The following is a 26644-nucleotide window of genomic DNA, read 5'->3' on the forward strand; positions in this document are numbered from 1 at the left end:
ACGGAGAGCGCCTTAGTGGGGGGGGGGGGGGGGGGACACACACACGAGGGGAACGCTACACAACCCTTGGCCCGTCGAGCGGAGCCCCGCGGGGAGGCGATCGCGCTAATCGCACCGCCCCACCGTACCGTCGCCCACCCCCGATTCAAACAAGCAATCTAAACTATTTTTTTTTTTTGCAGGCCTTCATAGGAGCTGGATTTAGCAGAACTTGTCCTGACAGTCTGTTAAGGCTATATGGGGGATCTTTGTATTTGTGCAATGAAAAACTAACAATACGTTTTTTCTTACCCTTTCTGGCAATAAAACAGTTGTGTCAAGATGTTCAAACGCCAAAACGATTATACCTTTTGCAAGGAATCAAGTCTGCATTAACCACACACTGTACTTGTGGTGAACATGCAAACAAACATGGCTCTGATAACAGATGGCATTGTCTTTGAAACTGATTGGCCTACACCAGAGACAGCAGGCTTCTTCATGGCCCAGTCTCACTACCACCAATGTCAGACCAGAGAACGCCACAAGGTGAACACTACAAAGGCAATGCACTATCAGGGCATTAATAGCTCAGGGTGAGCAGCTATTTGATGTTTGAGCATCTTAACACCTCCTGTTTTATTGCCAGAAAAGGGTAAAACCTTTTCTTATTTTTCATACTTTGGTACTGACAAAAAGGTCCCATGATATAAACTAATTTTTATTTTCAGAAGCTACTTCGGCCACACGTGATGATAGCCCAACGGAGCGGCTTATCGTCATCACGTGGAAATTTATAGGAGTAGCCAAACACTCGAAACGCGTGACGTTGATTCTAAATGTGGAGGGCAAAATACCGGAGGACCCAGAGAAAAATCCACGCGAACACGGGGAGAGAGAGAACTTGCAGCCTCCAATATACAGGAAGGCATCGTCAGGGTCGTGATCAAACCCACGACCTCCTGCATACTGGGTGAGGTAGTCAACATCTCCTAGCCATCGTGACGCTCCCACAAATTCATTTTTGGGGGCATCACCTTCGACTTCACCACTGGCGTGGCATCCGAGCCACGCCAGCGCGAGGCCCCTGGCGGACGTGGCCGGGTGGCGGTTCGCCCACCGGCTGCCTGCAGAGCCGGAGCCAATCCATGATTTGGCCTCGCCAAGGCATCCGCAATCTGGCTCGAATCTATTAACACCACCCCCCCACCCCCTTCTCACCAAGCCGCAGTGACCAGCGTGGCGCCAATTACGGTCGAACAACCCCCAGTGGTTGACGCAGCGTAGGGGATGGGACTCGTCCAGCCGTGGATCGACAGTGGGGGCCTACAAAAATTATCACGTGGAAACTAAGCAATGCGCGGCGACTGTACGGACGTGGAGAAGAGCTTAGCAAGCTCGTCGGATTCCTCCGGTCCAGATGAAGATTCTGATTCTGAAATGCTGGTGGCTGGATTTTTTTTAACGGCCACTTTGATTTAGCTCAGCACGTGTGTGTGTGCGCGCGCGTGGGGAGCGGCGGTGCAGCGGTCAGCGCGCTGCGCTACAAACCCTGCGACCAGAGTTAGATTCCGACCAACATCGGTGACGAATATCTGAGCCGGTGTTGGGCCTCCCCTCGGTCGACTCAGTCTCAAATGAGTACCTAGTGCAGTGTGAAAATGTCGCCACTGGGGAGACAAAGGCGGCCGGGCGTGGTGTTGGCCACCCACCCCCTCGTGTGCCGCTCCGGCCTTTATAGGTGCTGCTCGCTACCAGCACTTGCCCCAACAGTCTGTTCAGGCTACACGGGGATCTTTTTTTTTATTTTTGTTGACCATAGGGTCAGTGGCTACCCACACAACTGATACTGTTATCAGCTTCATCAGTATTGTGAAAGATGGGTTTAATGTTCCACACACCCACAGACAAAGTTCCCCGTGTAGCCTGAACAGGCTGTTGGGGGCAAGTGCTGGTAGCGAGCAACTACGAAGGCACCGCGCGGCACACGAGAGGGTTTGGTGGCCAGCACCACGCCCGGCCGCCTTTGTCTCCCCAGCGGCGATGTTTACACACTGCACCAGGTACTCATTTGAGGCCGAGTCGACCAAGGGGAAGGCCCCAGGACCAGTCAGACAATCATCACCGGTGGTGTCGGTGGCCGCGAGCGAGCGGGAATCGAACTCGGCTCGCCGGGTTCGTAGCGCAGTGCGTGGCTAACCATCGTGCCGCCACTCCGCCACAACGTTCCCCGCACGCGCGGCTCACTCGAGCACGGCGGACCTGATAACCAACCCGTAACTCTCGGGTAATGCGTAGCCGGGCTCATGGCGGCCAGAGATCGGGCAACCGCTCCACACATTAAAAATCAAATAATGGCCGCTCATCAATGGAATCGACTTCACCTTCACATTAACGTCGCCGCTGAAGCGTGGCGCATGCGTGCATGCATGCATGCGTGCATGTGTGCATGTGTGCATGCATGCATGCGTGCATGTGTGCATGTGTGCGTGCGTGCGTGCGTGCATGCGTGCATGTGTGCGTGCGTGCGTGCGCTCTACAAGGACAACTGCAGAAGACAAAGATCCCGTCCACCACGCGAATAGTCGGGAGCGAGTGCTGTTAGCGAGACACCTCCTTCCTCGACAGGAGAGGGGAGGGAGGGCACAGACAAGCAACGAGAGGAGAGACACAACATGGACAGCAGCAGCATCAGCTGTGTGCCATGCCAGCGGTGTGCAGGGCAGAGGCAAGGCTGGAGAAAAGGGTGATGGATCAAGGAAGACGAGGGTTGTAGGAGATCCACACTTTCTTGAGGGTTCATGCATCGCATGCTTGCGCCAGTTCCTTTTCATGTTCACTGGACATCTGCGAGACGACTGGTCATCTTTGAAAAAAGAGCTTTATAGCTCATCGGATTCCTCCAGTACAAATAAATATTCGGATTCTTTTCAAGCCGTGGGATTTTTCCCCGTGGAGGGGATCACATTGCGAAGCTTTTTGCTGTACTGCCATCTACTGGCCACCATGCCAGCCTTGCTGTGGGTGTCGCCGTGGCGAGATGTCAACTACCTCGCCTGGTTTACAGGAGGTCGTGGGTTTGATCGCGACCCTGACACCTGCTGTATGTGTGAACTTTGCGTGTCTCTCTCTCTCTCCCCGTGGTCGCGTGGATTTTCTTTCTCCGGGTCCTCCGTTTTTTCCCCCTCCACGTTTAGAAACAACATCACGTGCTTAGCGAGTATTTTGGCTGCCGCTGTAAATTTACACGTGATGTCATTTATGATGGCCAGTGGACTTGACCTGGCAAGATAATTCAGTTTGATTGTATAAATATATATATTTTCACGTGACTTTTTAACCTTTCCCAAACATTGCACCCCTATCGTGTTTGTGTATTGTGTTTGTTGTCCTAACGTTCTGACCCCATGCCCCGACTGGGCATCTGCGAAAATAAACAGCCTCATAGGTCATCGGATTCCTCCAGTAACAAATCAAGTTTTCTGAGTCTGCCATCCACTGGTGTAGATATCGACCCACACGGACTCAGCGGCTCGTAGTCTGAAAGGTTGTGAGTTCAACTCCCGGTTGGGGGGGTGACTCGGCTCATCACCTCTCCGGGGTAGATTAAACGGGTACCGCTTAGTGGGGGGGGGGGGCAACCAATGGTGATTGTCCCTACGGACGCACCCCCCCCCCCCCCCGCAAACGGCCAAGCGGAGTTTCCGCCGCTGCCTCTGCAGGGCTGTGGACACGACAAACCAACGCTCACGCGAGCGGCAACTTCTCCTTTGACGAGGAATTCCGGTGGGAGGCAGGGTCTACAGCAAGGTGGGTGGGGGGTCCCGCCCACCCGCCCCCCACCCACCAACCCACCCACCCCCACCACGCGATGCTACGCAACTGCAGCAACGCCGGTGCAGGGACTGCGTGTTCGCGATGTCGAACGCCCGGTGGACGCACCGATTCCCGCCCTCGGTCGGAGGACCGGCCCGGCGTTTCTCACGGACGCCATGGTGGCGAGGAGATGTTGACTACCTCGCCTGGTGTGCAGGAGGTTCGTGGGTTCGATAACGACCTCGACGCCTGCTGCATTGTTTGGAGTTTGCATGTTCTACCCGTGGTCGCATGGATTTTTCTCCGGGTCCTCCGGTTTTTCCCCTCCACATTCATAATTAGCGTGCGCTTAAGTGAGTATTTGGCTGCTAGACATTTCCACGTGATGATGATAAGCCCACTTCAATGAGCTGTAATTTGTGCTGGCCCGGTCGCTTCTGAAAAGGTGCTGGATAGATGTGGGGCCTTACCTCGTAAAATAAAAAATTAGTTTATGGTTTGTAATTAGTTTCTCACACCCCCCCCCCCCCCCCCCCGATCGCATCGCCAACGAGCAGCCGCCGGGCTTCGTCGTGGCGTGCGGCGGAGATTTTATCACGGCGCCTGGCTCCACGAATGCACTTATTTTCCACCGGACGGAGCCAACCGTGCCAATCAGAGGTGACTGGGGGAAGGTGACAAGTCGGATGTGAGGGGATTGGTGTCAAATATCCAGGTGCCCTTTTCCCCTCCACAACTTGAGTTGCGTTCTCACACGAGTAAGCGACGACTCGTGCAAACTTAAGATGCACGGTATGTACGTACGTTGAACTTCTTTTGCACCATACGTAGCCAACCGTGCTCACCCGCGGTGCTGGGGGAGCTGTTCAGGGTACGATGCGGTAAAACCGCGACGGCGACGTCGTTACGGCCGCGTCGACGTCAACGGGCCGCCCTCGTCGTGACCCCCTCTCCAGATACTCCTCACCCGAGGCCCCATGCTCCCCCCCACCTCCCCGTTCCATGGGGCTCCACTTCCAGGGAGACGCCGCACACGGACGAGGAGGCGGAGGAAACTAAATTATTTTTTACTTGACCAGGTAAGGCCCCACCACTGAAGCTACGTAGCCCTTTGTCATAAGCGACCTGGCTATGGCGAATTACAGCCCAGCGAAGTGGGGGCTTCTCATCGTGTGGAAGGAAAAACCGGAGGACCCGGAGAAAAATCCACACGACCACGGGGAGATAGAGATGCGCAAACTCCAAATATACTACGGCTGGCGTCAGGAACAAACCCACGACATCCTGTACGACAGGCGAGGTAGGTAACATCTCCGAGCCACCGTGGCGCCCCCTAGGAGGAAACCCAGCGGGGCAACGCCGCTGTGAACGTCACCGAGGAAGATCCGGGGGGGTGTCGCCCTGCCGAGATTCGTTCGGCCAATTCCAGCTCGGGTAAACCTCGTCCTCACGGAGGCCCAAAGAGGGCTCACGCGGCTCCTCGACCACTCCCCGGTCGCTGCAAGAGAGGCCCTTGCGGTGGACAGGAAAGTGATCAGAAATGCGGGCGCTGCTTGTCGGGTCGAAAATGCTCCCCTCCGGCAACCCGGTGAGCGTGGGAGCATGCGAGCGCGCGCGCTCACGTGCATACGGTGAACTTCTTTTTTAGCACCGCACGTAGCCAACCGTGCTAATCGGAGGTGCGGAGGGGGGAGAAGGACGAGAAACTAAACTAACGAAATGAGTGTCAATCTAGACGTGCTTAAAACCGCACAGCTCCCAGTGGCTTCCTAACGTACGTACGTTGAATTTCGATTTGCACCGAACATCGGAAGAGAGCACTCCGGACAACCGCAGAAGCGCACCACGAAAAGCGGCGCACGACGGCGGCCGCCGTCTTTCATTCGATGGCTTAGCCAAAAAACTGCCGCGGCCGCTGCTCCTTGGTCACTCGCGGGTTGTTTCACTCACAGCGGCAAGCTCCACGAGGCCGCGGTGGAGGGGCGGGGTGGGGGGCGTTGGGGGAAGGGGGGGCCTTGTTGTGGCGGCGAAGACGCCAGTGCCGGACGAGACGATTTGGGGTTGTGTCACGAGGCGGGCAAAGGGCTCACGGCCTCCCGCAAGCGCCGTGACGATGCACCGGCGCTGCAGCCGTCACCTACTCGCAACGCGTGCGGGGAACGCGAGAGAGAGAAAGGCGGAGAGGGCAGCTGCGATAGCACCGAGTGGAAGGCGGTCGGAAGAGCAAGGACAGGGAACCTGCCGAGGAGGCAAGAAACTCGCGGCCGTCAGAGACAGAAGCGCGGAGGAGGCGGAGGAGAGAGATCCAGGCAGCATTGGGGAGGGTCCCGCACTGTACACACACACACCGGTACGTACGTACGGTACGACATACCGTACCTCCGCAGCGAGGTGAGCGCCTCGGTCTCCTCCAGGGTGTCTACGGACGAGCGCTGGGAGGCTAACCGCCGTCTGAACAACAGACTGACACGACAGACAGCAACGGGCCTTTAGAGAGAGCGCAAACAAGGCCACAAACTCCGGGTCACATTTCGCGCACGCACACACAGGTCAGTCGGCGCAACTCGCTGGCCAGTGGCAGCCAAAGAGATTCTCATCATCATCATCACGATCATCATCCGGTTCTTTGAACGGGATACCAGGATCGAGCTCTCGCGCTGCGAGAATTAAACACGTTCACTCGGTCGCGGGAAGGTTTTACGCAATTTGTATTTTAAAAAATGGTTTTAAACAGATGCACAAATAAGTCACAGTGTCGTCCTCGGCACACTTTGTAAAGTTCCACGAAAGACGTCAACGTCTTCAAAAGGAACCCTTCGGAAGGGCGGCACTGCACACGTAGCTCTACGGCCCTTCTGTCAAGCCAACCCCAATGCGTCTCTCCCCACACGGCCCAAGGAGGCTCTCGCGTGCCCAGCAGCGTCCCCAGCCTAGCGCGCGATCACCACGGCCACCCACCCCTTCCCCCCCCCGCCCCCACCCAACCTCGTGCCCGTACCGGTTGTTGGGGCGGGGGGGGGAGCATTAGTTGACCATACTTCACCACGCCGGCCGGCACTGGGGGCAGACTCCCCGTGCGTGCGCACCCACGGGTAGAGTCTGCCCCCAGATTTATTGAGGACCGGAGATCCTGGCGCTTGACACTCTGCCCCCACGAGGTGCCGTGCGGAAACAAAAGAGCAGTTCGCAGGTCGCGTCGCGTTTTGACGTCCACTTGTAAATGTTCCCCCCCCCCACCCCCCAATTTCATCTCCAGACCGCGCCAACGGCGTCCGTCACGGGATGAAGATTCCACTCGAAGACTCTGGCGTGTGCGACCCTGCGTGAGAGAACAGCCTCATTCCCCCCGCTCCGTCCCTGCGGAAGCGGATATCACAGAGCTATCTCCGAGATCCCTCCTCTTGTTCTCCTTCTTCGAGTGACCTCTGAGTCCACACGCAGCACGGGCAGCAACTTCCCACCCGCCTGGCCGTACGAGGGTGATGCTCTGTCGCATGACAATCAAACCGATATTTTAATTCTCAAGAGCTGGGATAAAGGCAAATTAAGCACAGAACCAGACATGATTTTAAGAAAAAAAATCCATCACATTAACTAATTACAGTCGTAACAATTTTTCTTTTACCAGGTAAGGCCCACTGAGCTCTACAGCTCTTTTTGAGAAGCGACCATGTCATCAACAATGATAGCTCAACAAAGTGGCTTATCGTCATGTGTACATTTATAGCAGATCAAATACTCTAAACGCGTAACATTGGTTCTATATGTGGAAGGAAAAACCGGAGGACCAGGAGAAAAGTCCATGCGACCACGGAGAGAGACACAAACTGCAAATATACAGCAGCAGGTGTCAGGGTTGGGATCGAACCCATAACCTGCTCCATAGCAGGCGAGGGAGTTAACATCCCAGACTGCGTGAGGTTGGTGATTTTTCTGTTCGGGGAGTGCGGCATTCCATCATTATTCACGCACTTGGCTATCGGCGATTCTGGATATCCGTGAATCTCATCTGGAATTCCTTACTACATCGACACAGACAGAGAGATAAAGTGATGAGAGAAAAAGTGATGAGAGATAAAGCGATCAGAGAGAAAGTGATGAGAGAGAAAGTGATGAGAGAGAAAGCGATGAGAGAGAAAGCGATGAGAGAGAAAGTGATGAGAGAGAAAGTGATGAGAGATAAAGCGATGAGAGAGAAAACGATGAGAGATAAAGTGATGAGAGATAAAGCGATGAGAGAGAATGCGATGAGAGAGATAGTGATGAGAGACATAGTGATGAGAGATACAGCAATGAGAGATAAAGTGATGAGAGAGAAAGCAATGCGAGAGATACATAATTGTCTCGGATTTAATAGCTTATTTACGTATTTATTTCAGGTAACTGATTACCAAGGTAGGTTTTTGCAGGCCAATATCAACACCGCCTCCACCTGGACCACCGCCGCTGCCACCCCTTGTAAGGCGACAAGGTTCCATCGCTGTGTGTGGCTGCGACGGCGGGGACGGCCGCTAGCACATGCTGCGCAAGTTCCCTACGCCCCCCCACCGTCCCATAACGTCAGTCACCACGGGCCCAGCGGCGCGCGCTCCCCCGCATTCCTCCACGCCGGGCGCAAGCGTCACGGCGTGCCGCGCGAGTCCGAACGCGCAGCGGCCAACGCGTCTCGCCGCACGGCCACCCCGGAGGGGCCCTCGTGTGCTGGGCAGCGCCCCGGCCTCACCACACGACCATCACCGTCGCCCCCCACCCCCCCTTACCTCAACCCCCCCAATCTTCCTCATCACCCAGCGCATGATCCAAGGAGTCCCTGGTTGGGTAGCACCTTGGGTGGCAGACGCTGCGGGTGTCCACCATGGGCAGTTTCTCTCTCTCTCTGGAGCGTACGGCGAGTAATGTGCAAATCGCACGTCCAAGTTGAAGTCTGCGAGCCATGCGACGACAGCTTAATCCACGCTGGACACCGTGGGCAGTGTTCAGCGTGGGGAGGAAGGCCTCACGTGCACAACCCCTCCGCTTGATGGGCAATCGCAATCACGGAGGCTAGGAGATGTTAACTATCTCGCCTGGTATACAGGTCTGGGATTTCATCCTGACCCTGACACCTACTGTATATTCTGAGTTTGCATGTCTCTTTCTCATCATCATCACGGTGGCTAGGAGATGTTAACTACCTCACCTGGTATACAGGAGGCCGGGGATTTCATCCCGACCCTGACACCTACTGTATATTTGGAGTTTGCGTGCCTCTCTCTCTCCGTGGTCGCGTGGATTTTTTTTCTTTCTTTGGGTCCTCTGGTTTTTCCCTCCACATTTAAAAACATGCTTTGAGATTATTCAGATTATTTTGCTGCTATAAATGTCCAAATGATGGGCCACTTTGTTGAGCGAACATTTGTGATGGCCAGGTCGCTTCTGAAAGAATAAGTTAATGCCTCAGTGGGCTTTGCCTGGTAGGATGGGGATGGTTCAGTGTTGTATCTCTATGTCTTTGGGCGATTTGTTTACCTTTCTTGTACTTTGCACGACTATCGTGTTTGTGTGCTGTTTGTTGCTGTAACGTGCTGACCCCGTGCCCTAGCTGGACATCTGCGAAAAAGAGCTTCACAGCTCTTCGGATTCCTCCTCAACTATAAATAAATATTCTTGTTCTACGTTTGAGACACATTCCTCGGCACATTTGTCGTTCTGTCCCCCCCCCCCCCCCCCCCCCACTGAAAATAACATCGTGGCGGCAACCGCTCCCGACAGCAGCTACCACCCTGCGGCCCAGGCATGTTTGTGATCTGTAGATGAAATGCTTCAGGAAACAAAGGAAAAAAAATTGTTGAACACGTTTTAGTAGTAGGGCTTTCACGAGCAACATTACCCATAAGAGTTTTTTGGGTTAGATTTGCGCAAATATAAATGTGCCGCCACCACCCCCTCTCCGATTACCCCAGCCCGTGTCTATGTCAGACCCAAGCAGCAGGAGGAGGATTTCTCCACAACTCTGTGGCTGTCCGCCCGATGATGCTGGTTGATGTTGTTACCGGCGAAACGTCACGCTGCTGGGATTGTCAATGTTGTAGTGGGTTTACTCTCCAACACACAACTGATTCGTGTGGAACTAGTAACTAATTGACATGTTTTGTTTACGTGACAAACCCGTGCTAATTGGCTGCGTCGGGTGGCGGTGGCGGGTTTCATGGACGCGGTCTAACCCATGATTCCTCTATTGTGGAAAAAACAACGTAAGCACTTGCTACCCTGGTTGGGTTACCAATGAGCCACTCTGGGGAGGGGGCAGTGGTTCAAGGGCCGAGGAAGGATGCGAGCGACCTTGGCGAAGGTCGCTCGCTGCCACGGAGCATCGCCTCGACAGACGGCCAACGTGAAAACTCAGCATGATGATAACAACACGCACAGCAGTCGCTCACTGACAACTTTCCCAAGCACTTGCGCCCCTCTACGTATTGAAAGTGCCGTCGCCCGATTAACGCCGAGTGTTTGTACACGTGCGAGGAAACTGGGAGCGCCCACGCGTGCGAGGGGGAAACGCTCAATCCCCTGACACAGACCGAACCAAATTGGGCCCGCATTTTTTTTCCTGTACTGCCTTCTCCTAGCGAGCTGGTGGGGTGGGGGGTTACACGGCACCGCGGCGCTCACGGGAAGGGGACTTTCACAACAACATCTGTGTGTGTGTGTGATCCGCCAACCGTCCCTCACCGCTTGCCTCCACGATGCCAGATTACAGGGCCCGCGTGCGCGGCCGTCGCCATCACCGCCGCCGCCGTGGCAGTCTGCACGCCATGGCAGTCTGCACACCGTGGCAATGTGTACGCGAGCGAGCCTTCGTCTGGGGGCCCACAGGGGCTGCTTTCTTTGCCGTGAGCGAGCTCAAATCAGATCACGGAGGGGTCAATTACAACCACAGTTGTGTTGTTCGTAACGTACGTACGTGTGTGTGTGTACGTTGAACTTCTTTCGCACAGTACGTAGCCAACCGTGCTAATCGGAGGTACGGGGGAAAGAACAACAAACTAAACACTCAAAGCAGTTCTAAAGAAATGAGTTTGTCACTCTCTAGAGGATGATTTAAAAATGGTAGGAAGCCGTTGGAGCTACGCACTTTTAAATAATCGTCTAGATCGAACAAGAAAACATTCCTTCCAACTGCATTTCGTGTTTAGTGTTGTTGTGCTTTCCCTGCCCCACCTCCGATTAGCACGGTTGGCTACGTACGGTGCGAGCGAAGTTCAACATACATACGTGCGTGCTGTTCACGCAAACACACCGCGTCTCCCTCCTACCCTCCCAGCCTCTTCCACGGCACCCTCTCGCTCTCTCTCTCTCTCTTACATCTCCCTGCTCTCCTCTAACACTACAGGCTCTCACTCCGGACGCTTAATGTCAATCTCCTCCCCTCCTATCTTCTCAGCTCTCTCTGCTCTATCATCTCATCTCTGGCTGTGCAGACCCCCTCAGCTCTGTTTCTCCTCCGTCTCCACACTCTCCCGGCTGCTCTATCTTCCCACCCCCCCTCTCTTCCCCTTCTGGGTTTTCCTGTCTCTCTCCCCACCAGCGTTTCCCCTTTCCACCTCCTGTCCCGCCCGTCCTACCGCTCACCAGCTCCATCCTCCCCCGTCTCTCTCACTCTGACCTTCCTTATCCTCCCCTTTTCATCTCGAACCTTTAACCGTCCTTGCTCTCTGCCCCGCACGTGTCCCCCCCCCCCCCTCTAGCTTTGGGGGGTCACCTCCGGCGAGCACGGCTGGCTACGTGCTGTGCGAAAGAAGTTCAACACACATGCATACGTACACACACACGCGCGCCCTTCTCAAGGGCGGTGCCACAGGCACCACACAACCGCGACGGGCACCAACAGGCGCACGGCTCCCTGGCCACTGCCGCCCGCATCACCCCGTCCCTCTCCTCCTCCCCTCCCTCCCGCGCCAGGCCACTCACGTGAAGGCCGCCCCCCGTGTTTTGCTAAGCCATGGCAACCGCACTTGGCTCTAAAACACAGCGGCCTCCGTTCACGCCGCCACCGCCGCCACCGCGGCTTAGCCAGTGGGGTGCGATCGCCTTCCAAATGCGCTTAGCACACAGCAACGTGGGGGGCAGGGAGGTGGGGGGGTCAACATTGCGTGCAAACAGGGCCCCCCCCACCTCCAGCACCACTCCGGCACCCGGCCAGGCGTAACCGCAAAAGGAGAACGTGGCCAAGGGGGAGGTGGCGCTGGAGTTGCCATCGGCTCTCGCTCGCTGGCTCACAACCACCGCCGGTGCAATGCTCCGTTTGTTCGCTCTCTTTCAAGCGGCACTCCCACCTATCCTGATCCACCCCCCCCCCCCCCAAGTTCTCGCCCGATTAAACAACAAATCGAGTTAAGAGCGCGACGGATTCTTTCCGCGCGGTCACCGGTCAACCGGCCTGAGACCATCGACATGCCGCACCCCCAAGGACTCCGTTGACATCTCGGCTGGGCGGCTCAAACCCCCCCCCCCCCCCCGGGATTCGAAGCCAGGATGTGTCACCGGCGCTGGCTCGAGCTTCTGGGACCTTGGAGGCGATCCCTCGATTCGATGTTGTTCAATAACACGCCTCTCAAATGCCACGTCGCGCGCGTCAACGCCCGCATGAATAAATCACGGAACGCGGGCGTGCCCGTTCACAATTTGACACGTTATTAACCATTACTACTGTAATACTACTCTTTTATATTTTACCAGGTAAAACCCCACTGAGCTACTGTACAAAGCTCTTTTTTTCAGAAGCGACGCTGGCTATCGCCGTTGATTGCTCACCGAAGTGGGCTTATCATCTTCGTCGTCGTCGTCAGCGTGTAAATCTAGAGCAGCGGCCAAATGCTCCAAAACGCGTGACGTTGATTCTAAATGTGGGGGAGGGAAAAACCGGGAGAAAAACTCACGCGACCACGGGGAGAGAGAGAGACACGCAAACTCCAAATATACAGCAGGCGCCGGGATCGAACCCACGACCTCCTGTATACCAGGCGAGGGAGTTCACATCTCCCAGCCACCGAGGCGCCCATATTATTATTAGGCGCACGTGAGGCTGTATTCCACACACGGCGGCGTTTGCAATTATCACGGACTTTGTGTGTCCCCATCCATACACCGCAGGCACGCGATTGAGTGAAAACGGTATCATATTTGCCACCGCACGGGGGAGGCTGGCGTGGCGCGATGGTTGTCCAGCACACTGGGACCTTGCAGGCTAGAGGGGGAAGTGTTCATCCTTTCAGTTGCAAATCTACAATTTCATCACCGAAACTAAAACTCTGAGCCATCTCCCGTTAACAGCGCTGAACCAGTGGTGGGTATTCCTGATTCACATGGCGGGGGGGGGCGAGTCTTCCCCACAGAATGTGGTCATAACTTTATCGACCACACCCCTCACGCGCAGGGATGATGGACTGAGTTACTCCGCGCAAACGATGCATCTTCATCTCACAGGCAGCGTTCTTTCGCCCAGCAAGCTGTAGGCCCAGCAAGCTGTTGGTCCGCTGATGGGGAGCTACCCAAGGCAGCCCCAGAGGCAAAACGTGAAATCTGTAGTTCTAAAAATGTGGGCCATGATGATGATGACGATGACGCACAATGACGTACATACACCATACACCTGTACGTGCACACACCTGTACGTGCACACACCTGTCCGGTTGTGCAATTGTGTGCCCATCTGTGCATCACGTGTGCACATCCTCCACGTGTGTAGCCTTGACAGACTGTTGGGGCAAGTGCTGTTAGCGAGCAGCTGTGAAGGCCGGAACGGCACACGAGGGGGTGGGTGGCCAGCACCACGCCCGGCCGCCTTTGTCTCCCCAGTGACGATGTTTACACACAACGGCGGGTACTCATTTGAGGTTGAGTCGACCTTGAGGAGGTCCAGGGCCGGTTCAAATAATCGTCGTGTGCAGGAACCAAACTCGGGTCACCGGGTTCATGGCACAGCACGCTAACCACTGTGCCACCGCTCCAAAGTTGACCTGTGGGCACCTGTGTGTGTGTGTACACCTGTGTGTGTGTGTGTACACCTGTGTGTGTGTGTGTGTACACCTGTGTGTGTACACCTGCGTGTGTGTGTACACCTGCGTGTGTGTACACCTGTGTGTGTGTGTACACCTGTGTGTGTGTGTACACCTGTGTGTGTGTACACCTGTGTGTATACACCTGTGTGTGTGTGTATACCTGTGTGTGTGTACACCTGTGTGTGTGTGTGCACCTGTGTGTGTGTGTGTACACCTGTGCACACCCCCACCTCTGCCTCTGCACGTCGCTCACCGCGCCCGGCGCCTCCACGCTCAGCATGGGCCCCAGGGCCGCTCGGCCTCCTCCCGCTCCCCCTCCTCCTCCTCCCTGCGGCCCCGAGGCGGCCCCCCCGGGGCCCCCAGCGGGTGCCGCTCCCGCCGAGCTGGGCCGCGAGCGCAGCGGCGTCGCCGCGAGCAGAGCGCCCGGCTCGGCCCCGAGGCCGCTCGCCACGCTGCTGTTGGCCGGGACGGAGGCCTCGCACCCGGCGGGGCCCGCGGCCGCCGCCGGCGCGGCCGCCTCGGGCCCCGTGCCCGGGGGGCCCGCGGCCGCCGCCGCCTCCCGGCCGGCTCCTCCTCCTCCTCCGCCACAACCTCCACCGCCCTCCGCGCCGCCGCCGCCGCCGACCGCCGCGGTCCCGGCGGCAGCCGCAGCGACCGCCGCGGGTTTCCCGTCGAGGGAGATGTTGGTGAGGAAGGCGATGGCCGCCTGGCGACGCCGGTCGGCGACTCGCAGAGGCCTCCGGGCCGTGTCGCCCGCGCCGCGTCTCCCCCCCGGGGCGCCGCCGAGCGCCGCCGCAGCCATCGCGGCGCGCCGCGCCATCCCCCCAGAGCAGGTGGCGCTCACACTCACATTCCCCAGTTCACATAGGCGCGGCGCGCGGGGTGGCTCCGCATTCCCCAGTTCACATAGGCGCGGCGCACGGGGTGGCTCCGCATTCCCCAGTTCACATAGGCGCGGCGCGCGGGGTGGCTCCGCATTCCCCAGTTCACATAGGCGCGGCGCGCGGGGTGACTCCGCATTCCCCAGTTCACATAGGCGCGGGGCGCGGAGTGGTTCTGCATTCCCCAGTTCACATAGGCGCGCCGCGCGGGGTAGCTCCACATTCCCCAGTTCATATAAGCCACGGATAGGTTGGGAGTGTTAGATTTCTCAGTGCGCTTAAGCGATGATGGGGTGCTCGATTTAGTGCGCATAAGTGCGGGAGGGAAGGACGTTAGTTTGTCTAGTTCACATAAGGGGGTTGTTCGGTAAAGGGGGTGGGGGGGGGCTTGGATATGTGATTGTATTTCATGGTGTGGATAGGCACGCGACGCGCTGGTGAGATAGTATAGTGCAGACAGCCCCGTGGTTCTCGCCCGGGGTGGGTGTCAATGTCCCAGCTGAGCTACTTGACAGATCGTTTCTTCAGAAGCGACCTGGCCATCACGAATGGTGGCTCAACGAAGCGATCTCATCACCACCATCAACATCATCATGACCATCATCATCACCACCACCATCATCATCATCACCACCATCATCATCACCATCATCATCACCACCATCACCACCATCATCACCATCATAACCATCATCATCATCACCATCATCACCACCATCATCATCACCATCATCATCACCATCACCACCATCATCATCACCATCATCACCACCATCACCACCATCATCATCACCATCATCATCACCACCACCATCATCACCATCATCACCACCATCACCATCATCACCATCATCATCACCACCATCATCATCACCACCACCACCATCATCTCCATCACCACCATCATCATTACCATCATCACCATCATCACCACCATCATCATCATCACCATCATCACCACCATCATCATCATCACCACCATCATCATCACCATCATCATCACCATCATCACCATCATCATCACCACCATCATCATCACCACCACCATCATCATCACCACCATCATCACCATCATCACCATCATCATCACCACCATCACCACCATCATCACCACCATCACCACCACCATCATCACCATCACCACCATCATCATTTCCATCATCACTATCATCACCACCATCATCACCATCATCATCACCATTATCATCACCATTATCATTACCATCATCACCATCATCATCACCATCATCACCATCATCATCACTATCATCATCACCATCATTATCACCATCATCATCATCACCATCATCACCATCATCATCACCACCATCATCATCATCGCCATCATCACCATCATCATCACCACCATCACCATCATCACCACCACCATCATCATCACCATCATCATCATCACCATCATCATCACCATCATCACCACCATCATCATCATCACCACCACCATCATCATCACCACCACCATCATCATCACCATCATCATCACCATCATCACCACCATCACCATCGTGTGGTCATTTATAGCAGCGAGACACTCTGAACGCGTAGCGATGTCGATTCTAAATGTGGAACGGAGAAACCGGAGGATCCGGAGAAACATTCACGCGACCACGGGGAGAGAGAGACCACAAATACACAGCAGCAGCAGCGTTGTCAGGGTCAGGATCGAACCCACGACCTCCTGTACACCAGGCGAGGTAGTCAACATCTCCTGCCACCGTGATGATGATGATGAGAGAGACCCCAAATACACAGCAGCAGCAGGCATTGTCAGGGTCAGGATCAAACCCACGACCTCCTGTACACCAGGCGAGGTAGTTAACATCTAGCCACCGTGATGATGATGATGAGAGACCCCAAATATACAGCAGCAGGCAGTCAGGGTCGGTATCGAGCCCACGACCTCCTGTACACCAGGCGAGGTAGTTGACATCTCCTAACCACCGGGATGATGATGATGATGAGAGAGACCGCAAATACACAGCAGCAGCAGGCATTGTCAGGGTCAGGATCGAATCCACGACCTCCTGTACACCAGGCGAGGTAGTTAATATCTCCTAGCCACCGTGATGATGATTGGGATCGCTTCACATGGCCTGCGATCGGCCACAGCAAGGGGGCAGCACTTCTCCGCGTCAGGAATTAATATTATTGGGTCTTTCGGTAAAGTCACGTAGATAGGTTCAAAGAAAATAACAAAAAAACGACGACGTTTCGATCACAACACAAGCGGCCGTCTTCAGGAAAAAGGACAACCGCTTGTGTTGCGATCGAAACGTCGTCGTTTTTTTGTTAACTTTTGTTATTTTCTTTGAACCTATCCACGTGACTTAACCGAAAGACTTTCTCCCTCTTTCCTACTGTTCAACCTTGCGTACTTGACCACGCGTCGCCGCACTCATTGACATGTTCATTTTGTCTCTAACCCCTCCCCCTCTCTCCGGCCCCGCCCCCCTCTGTCTATTTAAGGCCTCGCCACAGAGACGATCTCCCTCTCTGTGCCTGTGTGTTACTCTCTATCTATGTATCTTGGTGATATCTGTCTGCTTATATGTCTGTCTATAGTTTTCTGGTTAGATTTTTGTTGCTATTTCATTTATGCCTGATGATGATTGCTTGTGTTGCAATCGAAACGTCCTATGCTATTATTTAATGTATTATTTTATCTTTATACGTGACTCTACCGAAATAACAAAAGAGTAATTCCTGCAGTCACGAAAGCTCCAAATTTAAGATTTTACCGAAAGACCCAAGAATACGGAACCCGCGTGTTGTATAATTGCTCGGAACGTTACAAAAACAGAAGCTCGCAAACGGTGGGAGGCGTCTTGGGATGCAGAGTTGGCGGACCGGGCAAAGATTAGAAGCGTCGTGTGAGAGGCTGGTCTTGCTTCTATGTGTGTTGAACTTTTAATTAAATTTTTTACCGACGTGACTTTACCGAAAAAACCTGAGAGTATGAATCCTTGCAGTCACGAAAGCTTCAAATCTAGAATTATGTACTGTATGTCGAACTTCTTTCGCACCGTACGTAGCCAACCGTGCTAATTGGAGGTACAGGGTGATTGACAATCAATGGAGGGATTGGAGGGGTGTTTGTGAATGCTACAGCCCGCGTCACTGTGTGTGTTTATATCAGAATATTGATGCTGGAGGAATCCGATGAGTAATGAAGCACATCTTTCACAGATGCCCAGTGGGGCACGCACGGGGTCAGAGAGATGGAGGCGTCGCGTGAGACCGGCACAGGCGGCGGGTCTCACAGCCTCGCAGCCGTGTGGGACAGATTCTCCCCTCGCCCGTGTCCGGGAACTTCGCTGTTCCACGTGTAAACAACAACAACAGCAGCCGCCATTCGCCACTAAGTGGCGGTGACGTCGCCACGACGCTTGTGCCAGGCTAGGTGCACGTTGAGGCCACGTGAAGTGTCGAACGCCCGCCGGCAGGTGGAGCTCACGGGGCAGACCCAGGTGCCAGGAGTCGACTGACTTGAGATGACCCAGATGACTGAGATGAGTGGCCGATGCATTACCTGTAGCCCCTACCTTGCCCACGTGTCAACACGCACACGCGCGAGAGAGAGATGATTGGACGGTCACCCCCACGGGAACGAGTGCCGAATCTGTCGAGGTCCTCAAAGGTTGTGAATAAATAAATATGACTATTGAGACTAAACATTAAATATATATTAAACTAAATATATATGAAAACTATATATTATGAATTCAAACTAAATATTATATTAAAACTATGTATATTTTATTATGTATAGTATATATATAATTAAATATACAATATATATCACAACTAGATATGTTATCAATATATATTATATATCTAATTAAATATATATTAATACACTCTACCGGGATGACTATTAAACATATACATTAAAACTATATATAAATATTATATTTATATACATATACTAAATATTTTTTATTGATATATATTAAAACTAAAATACCATTATACTCTACCAGGATGACTATTAAAACTAAATGTTTTACTAGTTTTGTTTAGCAGGTAAGGCCCCACCACAGAGCTGCAATGTGGCTGGCTGTCACAAATGATGACGCTGGCGATCACAAATGATGGCTCAACGAAGTGGCTTATCATCATCACCATCATCATCCCGCGGTAATGTCTCGCAGCAGCCAAACGACTCGAAACGCGTGACGTTGATTCTAAATACGGAAGGGAAAAACCGGAGGACCTGGAGAAAATTCCACGCGACCACGGGGAGAGAGAGAGACACGCCAACTCCAAATACTGTATACAGCAGCAGGCGTCAGGGTCTGGATCGAACTCACGACTTCCTGTATACCGGGCGAGGTAGTTAACATCTCCTGGCCACCGCGGCGTAAGGGCAGCAATCGTCGGCACCTGCTGTGAAAGCGTGGTCGGGACCCTCCTGAAAAAGGGGCTCTTCTGGGTGAACGAGCGGAATACTACTAATAATATCTATGGGACCCTTTTTTCTTCACTACCGGTATCAAGATGTTTGACATAATAATATGCTTTATTACCCATTCCGGCAAGAATACAGGGGGCGTTAAGACGTGCGAACGCCAAAACAGACGCACTTATTGCAAGGGACCGAGTCTGCGTTAACCGCACACACGCACATACACACACACGCACGCACACGCACGCACACACACGCGCGCACGCACATACACACACACACGCACGTCACGCTCGTGGTAACATGCAAACGAACGATAAACCGCACGCGCGCTCTCCTTGAAACCGATCGGCCTACAACAATGCACGCGTTTACCAAAGAGTGCTTGCCGGTATCGATGTATGCATGCATGTTTTGCCACGAGCATGTGTGGTCAATGCACACTTTATGCCTGTAAACGGTGTCTCTTTGGTGTTTGAACATCTTGCCGAGAAAGGGTGAAGCTCATTCGGTTTTTTTTTGTCATCATCAAGCGGAATAATAAAAACGATCAAAGTTATAAATGTCCCAGAATTTTTTTTACAACCGGAGTCACGCGCAACGACAGTGGGAACCTCGCGGGGAGATCAACCTCGGCGGACAAAGAGGAACGTGGAGATTCAGCTTCGTGGCGGTGTACAACTTGCGATCCCACTGCAGCGGCGCTGAAGAGTTGTGGCTGAAGCGTTGTGCTCGTGGGCTCACGATGTCGATCCCCCGCTGTACGGTGTTAAGGAAGTTCAACATACATACACACATACTTCCCCACCCACTCACCCACTCACCCACTCAAACAATGATCCCCCGTATAGCCTGTAACAGACTGTTGAGGCAAGTGCTGTTAGCGAACATCTATGAAGGCCAGAACGGCGCACGAGGGGATGGGTGGCCAGCACCACGCCCGGCCGCCTTTGTCTCCCCAGTGGCGATGTTCACACATCACACCAGGTACTCATTTGAGGCTGAGTCGACCTTGGGGAGGCCCAGGATCGGTTCAGATAATCGTCACTGATTTTGGCCGTAGGCGGGAATCAAACTCGGGTCGCCGGGTTCGTAGCGCAGCACACTAACCGCTACACCACCGCTCCCCACTCACCCACTCACCCACACACTCACCCACACACTCACTCACTCACTCACCCACACACTCACCCACACACTCACTCACCCACTCACCCACCCACCCACTCACCCACACACTCACCCACTCACCCCTGCACCTCCGATTAGCACGGTTGGCTACATACGGTTCGAAAGAAATTCAACATACATACATCACGATACACTACACTGTTACTACACTATACACTGCAGTGCACTAAACTACTATACACTAATATACACGACATCGCTATACTCAATTGAAAACTAATTTCTTTAGAACTGCTTTCAGAGTTTAGTGTTGTTGGCCTTATCCCCACGCCTCCGATTAGCGTGCTTGGCTATGTACGGTGCGAAATAAGTCCAACATACAACATACGTACAACATACGTACAACATACGTACAACATACGTACGACACGGCAACACTCCACGCCGCTTCGTTGGGGTAGCAGGCAGAGGTGGGGGGGTGAAATAAAAACTCGTCCAAGCCACGTAATATTCACTGTCTTGCACGGCAAACTTTTACAAAACATTTCCACGGGTACATGGTAACGCGCCCGAACCTCGGGTTCGCGACGGCCGACGTTCCGTCGGGCGCGGCAGAAGCTCCAGCGGGCGTGAGAGAGGCGCCGTCGCGTTTCCTTCGGGAGAACCGAGAGTTAAATATCGTCGAGCAGTTTGCCGCTGCTGCTGCTGCTGTCAACGTCGTTTGTTTGGCAAAATTCGAGACGGCAATGAAAGGCAATGGGGCGTGAAAGTCCGTTGACGATTTCGTGCGGAGATGCCAACTCCCTCCCCAACGACCGCCCACCACCACAACCCAAGCTCCCACACCTTTTTTTTTACTTTTACTTTTTGTTGTTGTTTGTTTATTGCTGCTGCTGCTGCTTTTCCGCTTGTCAATAAATACAAATTAGGTATGAAAAATATACACCATCAAACACGAGATAGCCGCCGGAACGGGGGGGGGGGGGGGGAAGGGGGCGTGCGCGGGCAACACGCGGCTGCCCATGTGCGGGCAACGCGCAAGCAACACGCGGGCAACCCGCGGGCAACGCACAGGCAACGCACGGGCGCGTTCAGAGCGTGAACGTCGGCAGCGACGTCTTCAGGGCCATGATCTCGTTGACGGCGAAGTTGGTCTGGTGGAAGAAGTCGAGGCCCGACAGGAGCTCCACGTCGCGCACGCGCGCCGAGTGCATCTTCACCAGCTCCTCCACCCACCGCGACTCGTCCTCGTCGCTCTGCAGCACGCACGCACAACATTCGCCGTGACGTCACCGCGGCGCTCGTGCCAGGCTAAGTGCCCCTACCTCCGCGGCGGTGCCGGGCGGTAACGCTGTGCCGTGGATGTGAGCTGTGCCGTGGAGGGAAGGCGAATTGCAACATCGGCCATTCCCCCCGCGGCGATTGTCGCCACCACAGCGGCCAAATGGGGCCCTTGATAGGCTGGTAGCCCCTCCACCTTCAATTCAACTACCACTGAACCAAAAAGACAAATACCTCCCATATAGCCTGTAACACACACACACGCATGCACGCGCACACACACATACACATGGGCACGCGCACACACACACACACACGCACATACACATAGGCATGCACACACACACGCGGGCGACGTCACGTCACGGTGACAATATTTATGCTGGAGGAATCCGATGAGCTATAAAGCTCTTCTTAACAGATGTCCAGTCGTTCACAGATGTCCATGTCACGGCTCAGTTATTATTTTACTTAAATAAATCATCCTTTTAACATGCGTTTCCTTTTGTCTTTATTGCCACGTAAGGCCCCACTGAAGATATTATGGAACTATTTTTAACAGGTTCTTTAATTACATAATTTATTACACGTTTATTTATAAATATGCAACTTTACCCCACTTTTTTAAAGTTAAAGTGTGAATGCAATGCGTCACTTTGTGTAAATATCTTTGTTATTTCACTTATCCTTAATCTAACACAACGGTGTTTTTCATTAATAAATATTTTTTTAATGCTCAATTGTTACATCCTTACCCCGGTGCCCCTACTGGACATTTGTGAAGAAAGAGCTTTACAGCTCATCGGATTCCTCCCGTAATAAATAAACATTCTGATTGTGAACAGAAGCGACCTGGCCACCACGAAAGAGGGCTCCGCGTATGCCACGGAACGCCGTACGGCCGCTCCTCACCTGACCACGTGTAAGCCGGGCAACTGCGACACGAATTAAACTACTCTAAATATTTATATATCATAGGAGGTGTAGGTCCCGCTGAAGCTACACGACTCTTTCTTATCAGTGGCGGACCTGGCCATCACGAATGGCAGCTCAAACGAAGTGGCGTCTCATGGTCGTGTGGAGGGTTCTAGCATCCAAACGCCCTGCACGCATTCACGCGTAGCAGCAGCAGCAGTAGCAGCAGCAATAGTGGGGAGGCTTTGGGCAACCAATATATCCATAACAGAGGTGTTTTGTGGGGTTAGATCGCGTCAATATAAATGTGTCGTTAAACCCCCACCACCACCACCCGACCACAGCCAATTAGTAAAGTTTTGTAAACAAAACAAACTTTACTAATTTATAGAGAAACGGGAAAGAGAGCGGGAGAGGGAGAGCGCTGGGGGTGTCTGGGGGTGTTCTACAACTGAGGGGGTGGGGGGTGTCTACAACTTGGGGGGTGGGGGGGTGGGGGGTGGGGGTGTCCTGAGGGTGTCTACACTGGGGGGTGGGGGGGTGGGGGGTGTCTGAGGGTGTCTGACACTGGGGTGTGGGGGGTGTCCTAACAGACTGGGGGGTGGGGGGTGTCTACATACACTGGGGGGTGGGGGGTGCTAACACTGGGGGGTGGGGTTTCTACACTGGGGGTGGGGGTGTCTACACTGGGGGGGGGGTGTCTACACTGGGGGGTGGGGGGTGTCTACACTGGGGTGGGGGGGTGTCTACACTGGGGGGTGGGGGGTGTCTACACTGGGGGGTGGGGGGTGTCTACACTGGGGGTGGTGGGGGTGTCTACACTGGGGGGTGGGGGTGTCTACACTGGGGGGTGGGGGGTGTCTACACTGGGGGGTGGGGGGTGTCTACACTGGGGGGTGGGGGGTCTACACTGTGGGGGGGGGTGTCTACACTGGGGGGTGGGGGGTGTCTACACTGGGGGGTGGGGGTGTCTACAGGGGGGTGGGGGGTGTCTACACTGGGGGGGGGGGGTGTCTACATGGGGGTGGGGGTGTCTACACTGGGGGGTGGGGGGTGTCTACACTGGGGGTGGGGGGTGTCTACACTGGGGGTGGGGGGTCTACACTGGGGGGTGGGGGGTGTCTACACTGGGGGGTGGGGGGGTGTCTACACTGGGGGGTGGGGGTGTCTACACTGGGGGGTGGGGGGTGTCTACACTGGGGGGTGGGGGGTGTCTACACTGGGGGGGGGGGTGTCTACACTGGGGGGTGGGGGTGTCTACACTGGGGGTGGGGGTGTCTACACTGGGGGTGGGGGGTGTCTACACTGGGGGGTGGGGGGTGTCTACTGGGGGGTGGGGGGTGTCTACACTGGGGGGTGGGGGTGTCTACACTGGGGGGGGGGGGTGTCTACACTGGGGGGTGGGGGGTGTCTACACTGGGGGGTGGGGGGTGTCTACACTGGGGGGTGGGGGGTGTCTACACTGGGGGGTGGGGGGCGTCTACACTGGGGGGTGGGGGGTGTCTACACTGGGGGGGGGGGGGTGTCTACACTGGGGGTGGGGGTGTCTACACTGGGGGTGGGGGGTGTCTACACTGGGGGGTGGGGGTGTCTACACTGGGGGGTGGGGGGTGTCTACACTGGGGGGTGGGGGTGTCTACACTGGGGGTGGGGGGTGTCTACACTGGGGGGTGGGGGGTGTCTACATGGGGGGTGGGGGGTGTCTACACTGGGGGGTGGGGGGTGTCTACACTGGGGGTGGGGGGTGTCTACACGGGGGGTGGGGGGGTCTACACTGGGGGGTGGGGGGTGTCTACACTGGGGGGTGGGGGGTGTCTACACTGGGGGGTGGGGGGTGTCTACACTGGGGGTGGGGGGTGTCTACACTGGGGGGTGGGGGGTGTTACACTGGGGGGGGGGGGTGTCTACACTGGGGGGTGGGGGGTGTCTACACTGGGGGGTGGGGGGTGTCTACACTGGGGGGTGGGGGTGTCTACACTGGGGGGTGGGGGGTGTCTACACTGGGGGGTGGGGGGTGTCTACACTGGGGGGTGGGGGGTGTCTACACTGGGGGGGGGGGGTGTCTACACTGGGGGGGGGGGTGTCTACACTGGGGGGTGGGGGGTGTCTACACTGGGGGGGGGGGTGTCTACACTGGGGGGGGGGTGTCTACACTGGGGGGTGGGGGGTGTCTACACTGGGGGGTGGGGGGTGTCTACACTGGGGGTGGGGGGTGTCTACACTGGGGGTGGGGGGGTGTCTACACTGGGGGGTGGGGGGTGTCTACACGGGGGGGTGGGGGGTGTCTACACTGGGGGGTGGGGGGTGTCTACACTGGGGGGTGGGGGGTGTCTACACTGGGGGGGGGGGGGCGTCTACACTGGGGGGGGGGGGGCGGCTACACTGGGGGGGGGGGGTGTCTACACTGGGGGGTGGGGGTGTCTACACTGGGGGGTGGGGGGTGTCTACACTGGGGGTGGGGGGTGTCTACACTGGGGGTGGGGGGGTGTCTACACTGGGGGTGGGGGGTGTCTACACTGGGGGGGGGGGGTGTCTACACTGGGGGGTGGGGGTGTCTACACTGGGGGTGGGGGGTGTCTACACTGGGGGGGGGGGTGTCTACACTGGGGGGGGGGGGGTGTCTACACTGGGGGGTGGGGGGTGTCTACACTGGGGGTGGGGGTGTCTACACTGGGGGGGGGGGGTGTCTACACTGGGGGGTGGGGGGGGGGGTGTTACACTGGGGGGTGGGGGGTGTCTACACTGGGGGGGGGGGTGTCTACACTGGGGGGTGGGGGGTGTCTACACTGGGGGTGGGGGGTGTCTACACTGGGGGGTGGGGGGTGTCTACACTGGGGGGTGGGGGGTGTCTACACTGGGGGGTGGGGGGTGGGGGGTGTCTACACTGGGGGGTGGGGGGGTGTCTACACTGGGGGGTGGGGGGTGGGGGTGTCTACACGGGGGGTGGGGGTGTCTACACTGGGGGTGGGGGGTGGGGGGTGTTACACTGGGGGTGGGGGGTGTCTACACTGGGGGGTGGGGGGTGGGGGGTGTCTACACTGGGGGTGGGGGGTGTCTACACTGGGGGGTGGGGGGTGGGGGGTGTCTACACTGGGGGGTGGGGGGTGTCTACACTGGGGGGGGGGGGTGGGGGGTGTCTACACTGGGGGGTGGGGGGTGGGAGGTGTCTGCAGGGGGGGTGGGGGTTGGGGGGGTGGGGGGGGGGGGGGGTGGGGGTGGGGGGGTGGGGGGTGGGGGGTGGGGGGGTGGGGGGGTGGGGGGGTGGGGGGGTGGGGGGGTGGGGGGGTGGGGGGTGGGGGGTGGGGGTGGGGGTGGGGGGGTGGGGGGGTGGGGGGGGGGGGGGGGTGGGGGTGGGGGGGTGGGGGGGTGGGTGGGGGTGGGGGGTGGGGGGTGGGGGGGTGGGGAGACTGGGGGGTGTTCTCACGTTGCAGCTCTCTCGTTGTCAGGTCTGTGCGGCAGGATGAAGGAGGAGGCCTCGAGCTTCCCCTCGCACTGGTTGGGGCCCTTCGCCTGTCCGGCAGCTCGTGGACGATGAAGTAGTGGGTGGGGACCGGCATGAAGAGCGACGCGTCCGTGTGCCTGGGCGGGCAGGGATGGCGTGCAGCAACATCGTCATCGTGATCATCATAGTTGTCGTCATTGTCATCGTTGTCATCATCGTCATGGCCATTGTCATCATCGTCATGGCCATTGTCATCATGATCATCATCATGGCCGCTGTCATCATGATCATCATCATCGTCGTCGCTAGCCACGAGCTAAGTCAGTGGTTGACGATGGCCAGTGCGGGCTGCTGACGTGAAGGACTCACTGCAGGATTTTGTCGACGGGGTCGAAGCGCCGTCGGCGTTGTAGTCGAACACGGGCCCGCTCACCACGTTGATGCCATGGTGCTGGTTGCCATACGTCTTGAGCAGCACGTCGTGGAAGTGTTTCCATATTCCTGTTTCAGACAGTATGGACGTCGTAATTATTGTTATTGTCGTCATCGTCGTCATCTCATCGTCATCATCATATTTGTCATTATCGTCGTCATCGTCGTCATTGTAATCATCGTCATTATCGTCATCGTGTCATCATCATCATCGACATTATCATCGCGTCATCATCATCATCATCGTCGTTGTCATCATCGTCATCATGTCATTGACATCATAATCACCATCGTCATCAACATC

At 55.8% G+C, this 26644-nt stretch overlaps 1 protein-coding gene across 3 annotated transcripts in view; it reads right to left on the bottom strand.

Moving 5' to 3' along the window:
• The window catches only part of LOC133340775 (CDK5 and ABL1 enzyme substrate 2-like), a 31079-nt gene extending 16421 nt beyond the window's left edge, over positions 1–14658 (bottom strand). For 2 of the 3 annotated variants that reach the window (XM_061549162.1, XM_061549161.1), the window contains exons 1-2: positions 14066–14658; positions 6175–6258 (exon numbers count right to left, since the gene is read on the bottom strand). In XM_061549162.1, coding sequence (XP_061405146.1) covers positions 6175–6258; positions 14066–14655 — 674 coding nt within the window. In that variant the 5' untranslated portion in view covers positions 14656–14658. The remainder of the gene's footprint in view (positions 1–6174; positions 6259–14065) is intronic. The other variant, XM_061549163.1, reaches the window with a different exon arrangement.
• Positions 14659–26644: the final 11986 nt, after the last annotated feature.

Source organism: Lethenteron reissneri, chromosome 10 (assembly GCF_015708825.2).
Source record: "Lethenteron reissneri isolate LAM-NWPU_2019-01 chromosome 10, ASM1570882v1, whole genome shotgun sequence".
NCBI lineage: Eukaryota > Metazoa > Chordata > Hyperoartia > Petromyzontiformes > Petromyzontidae > Lethenteron > Lethenteron reissneri.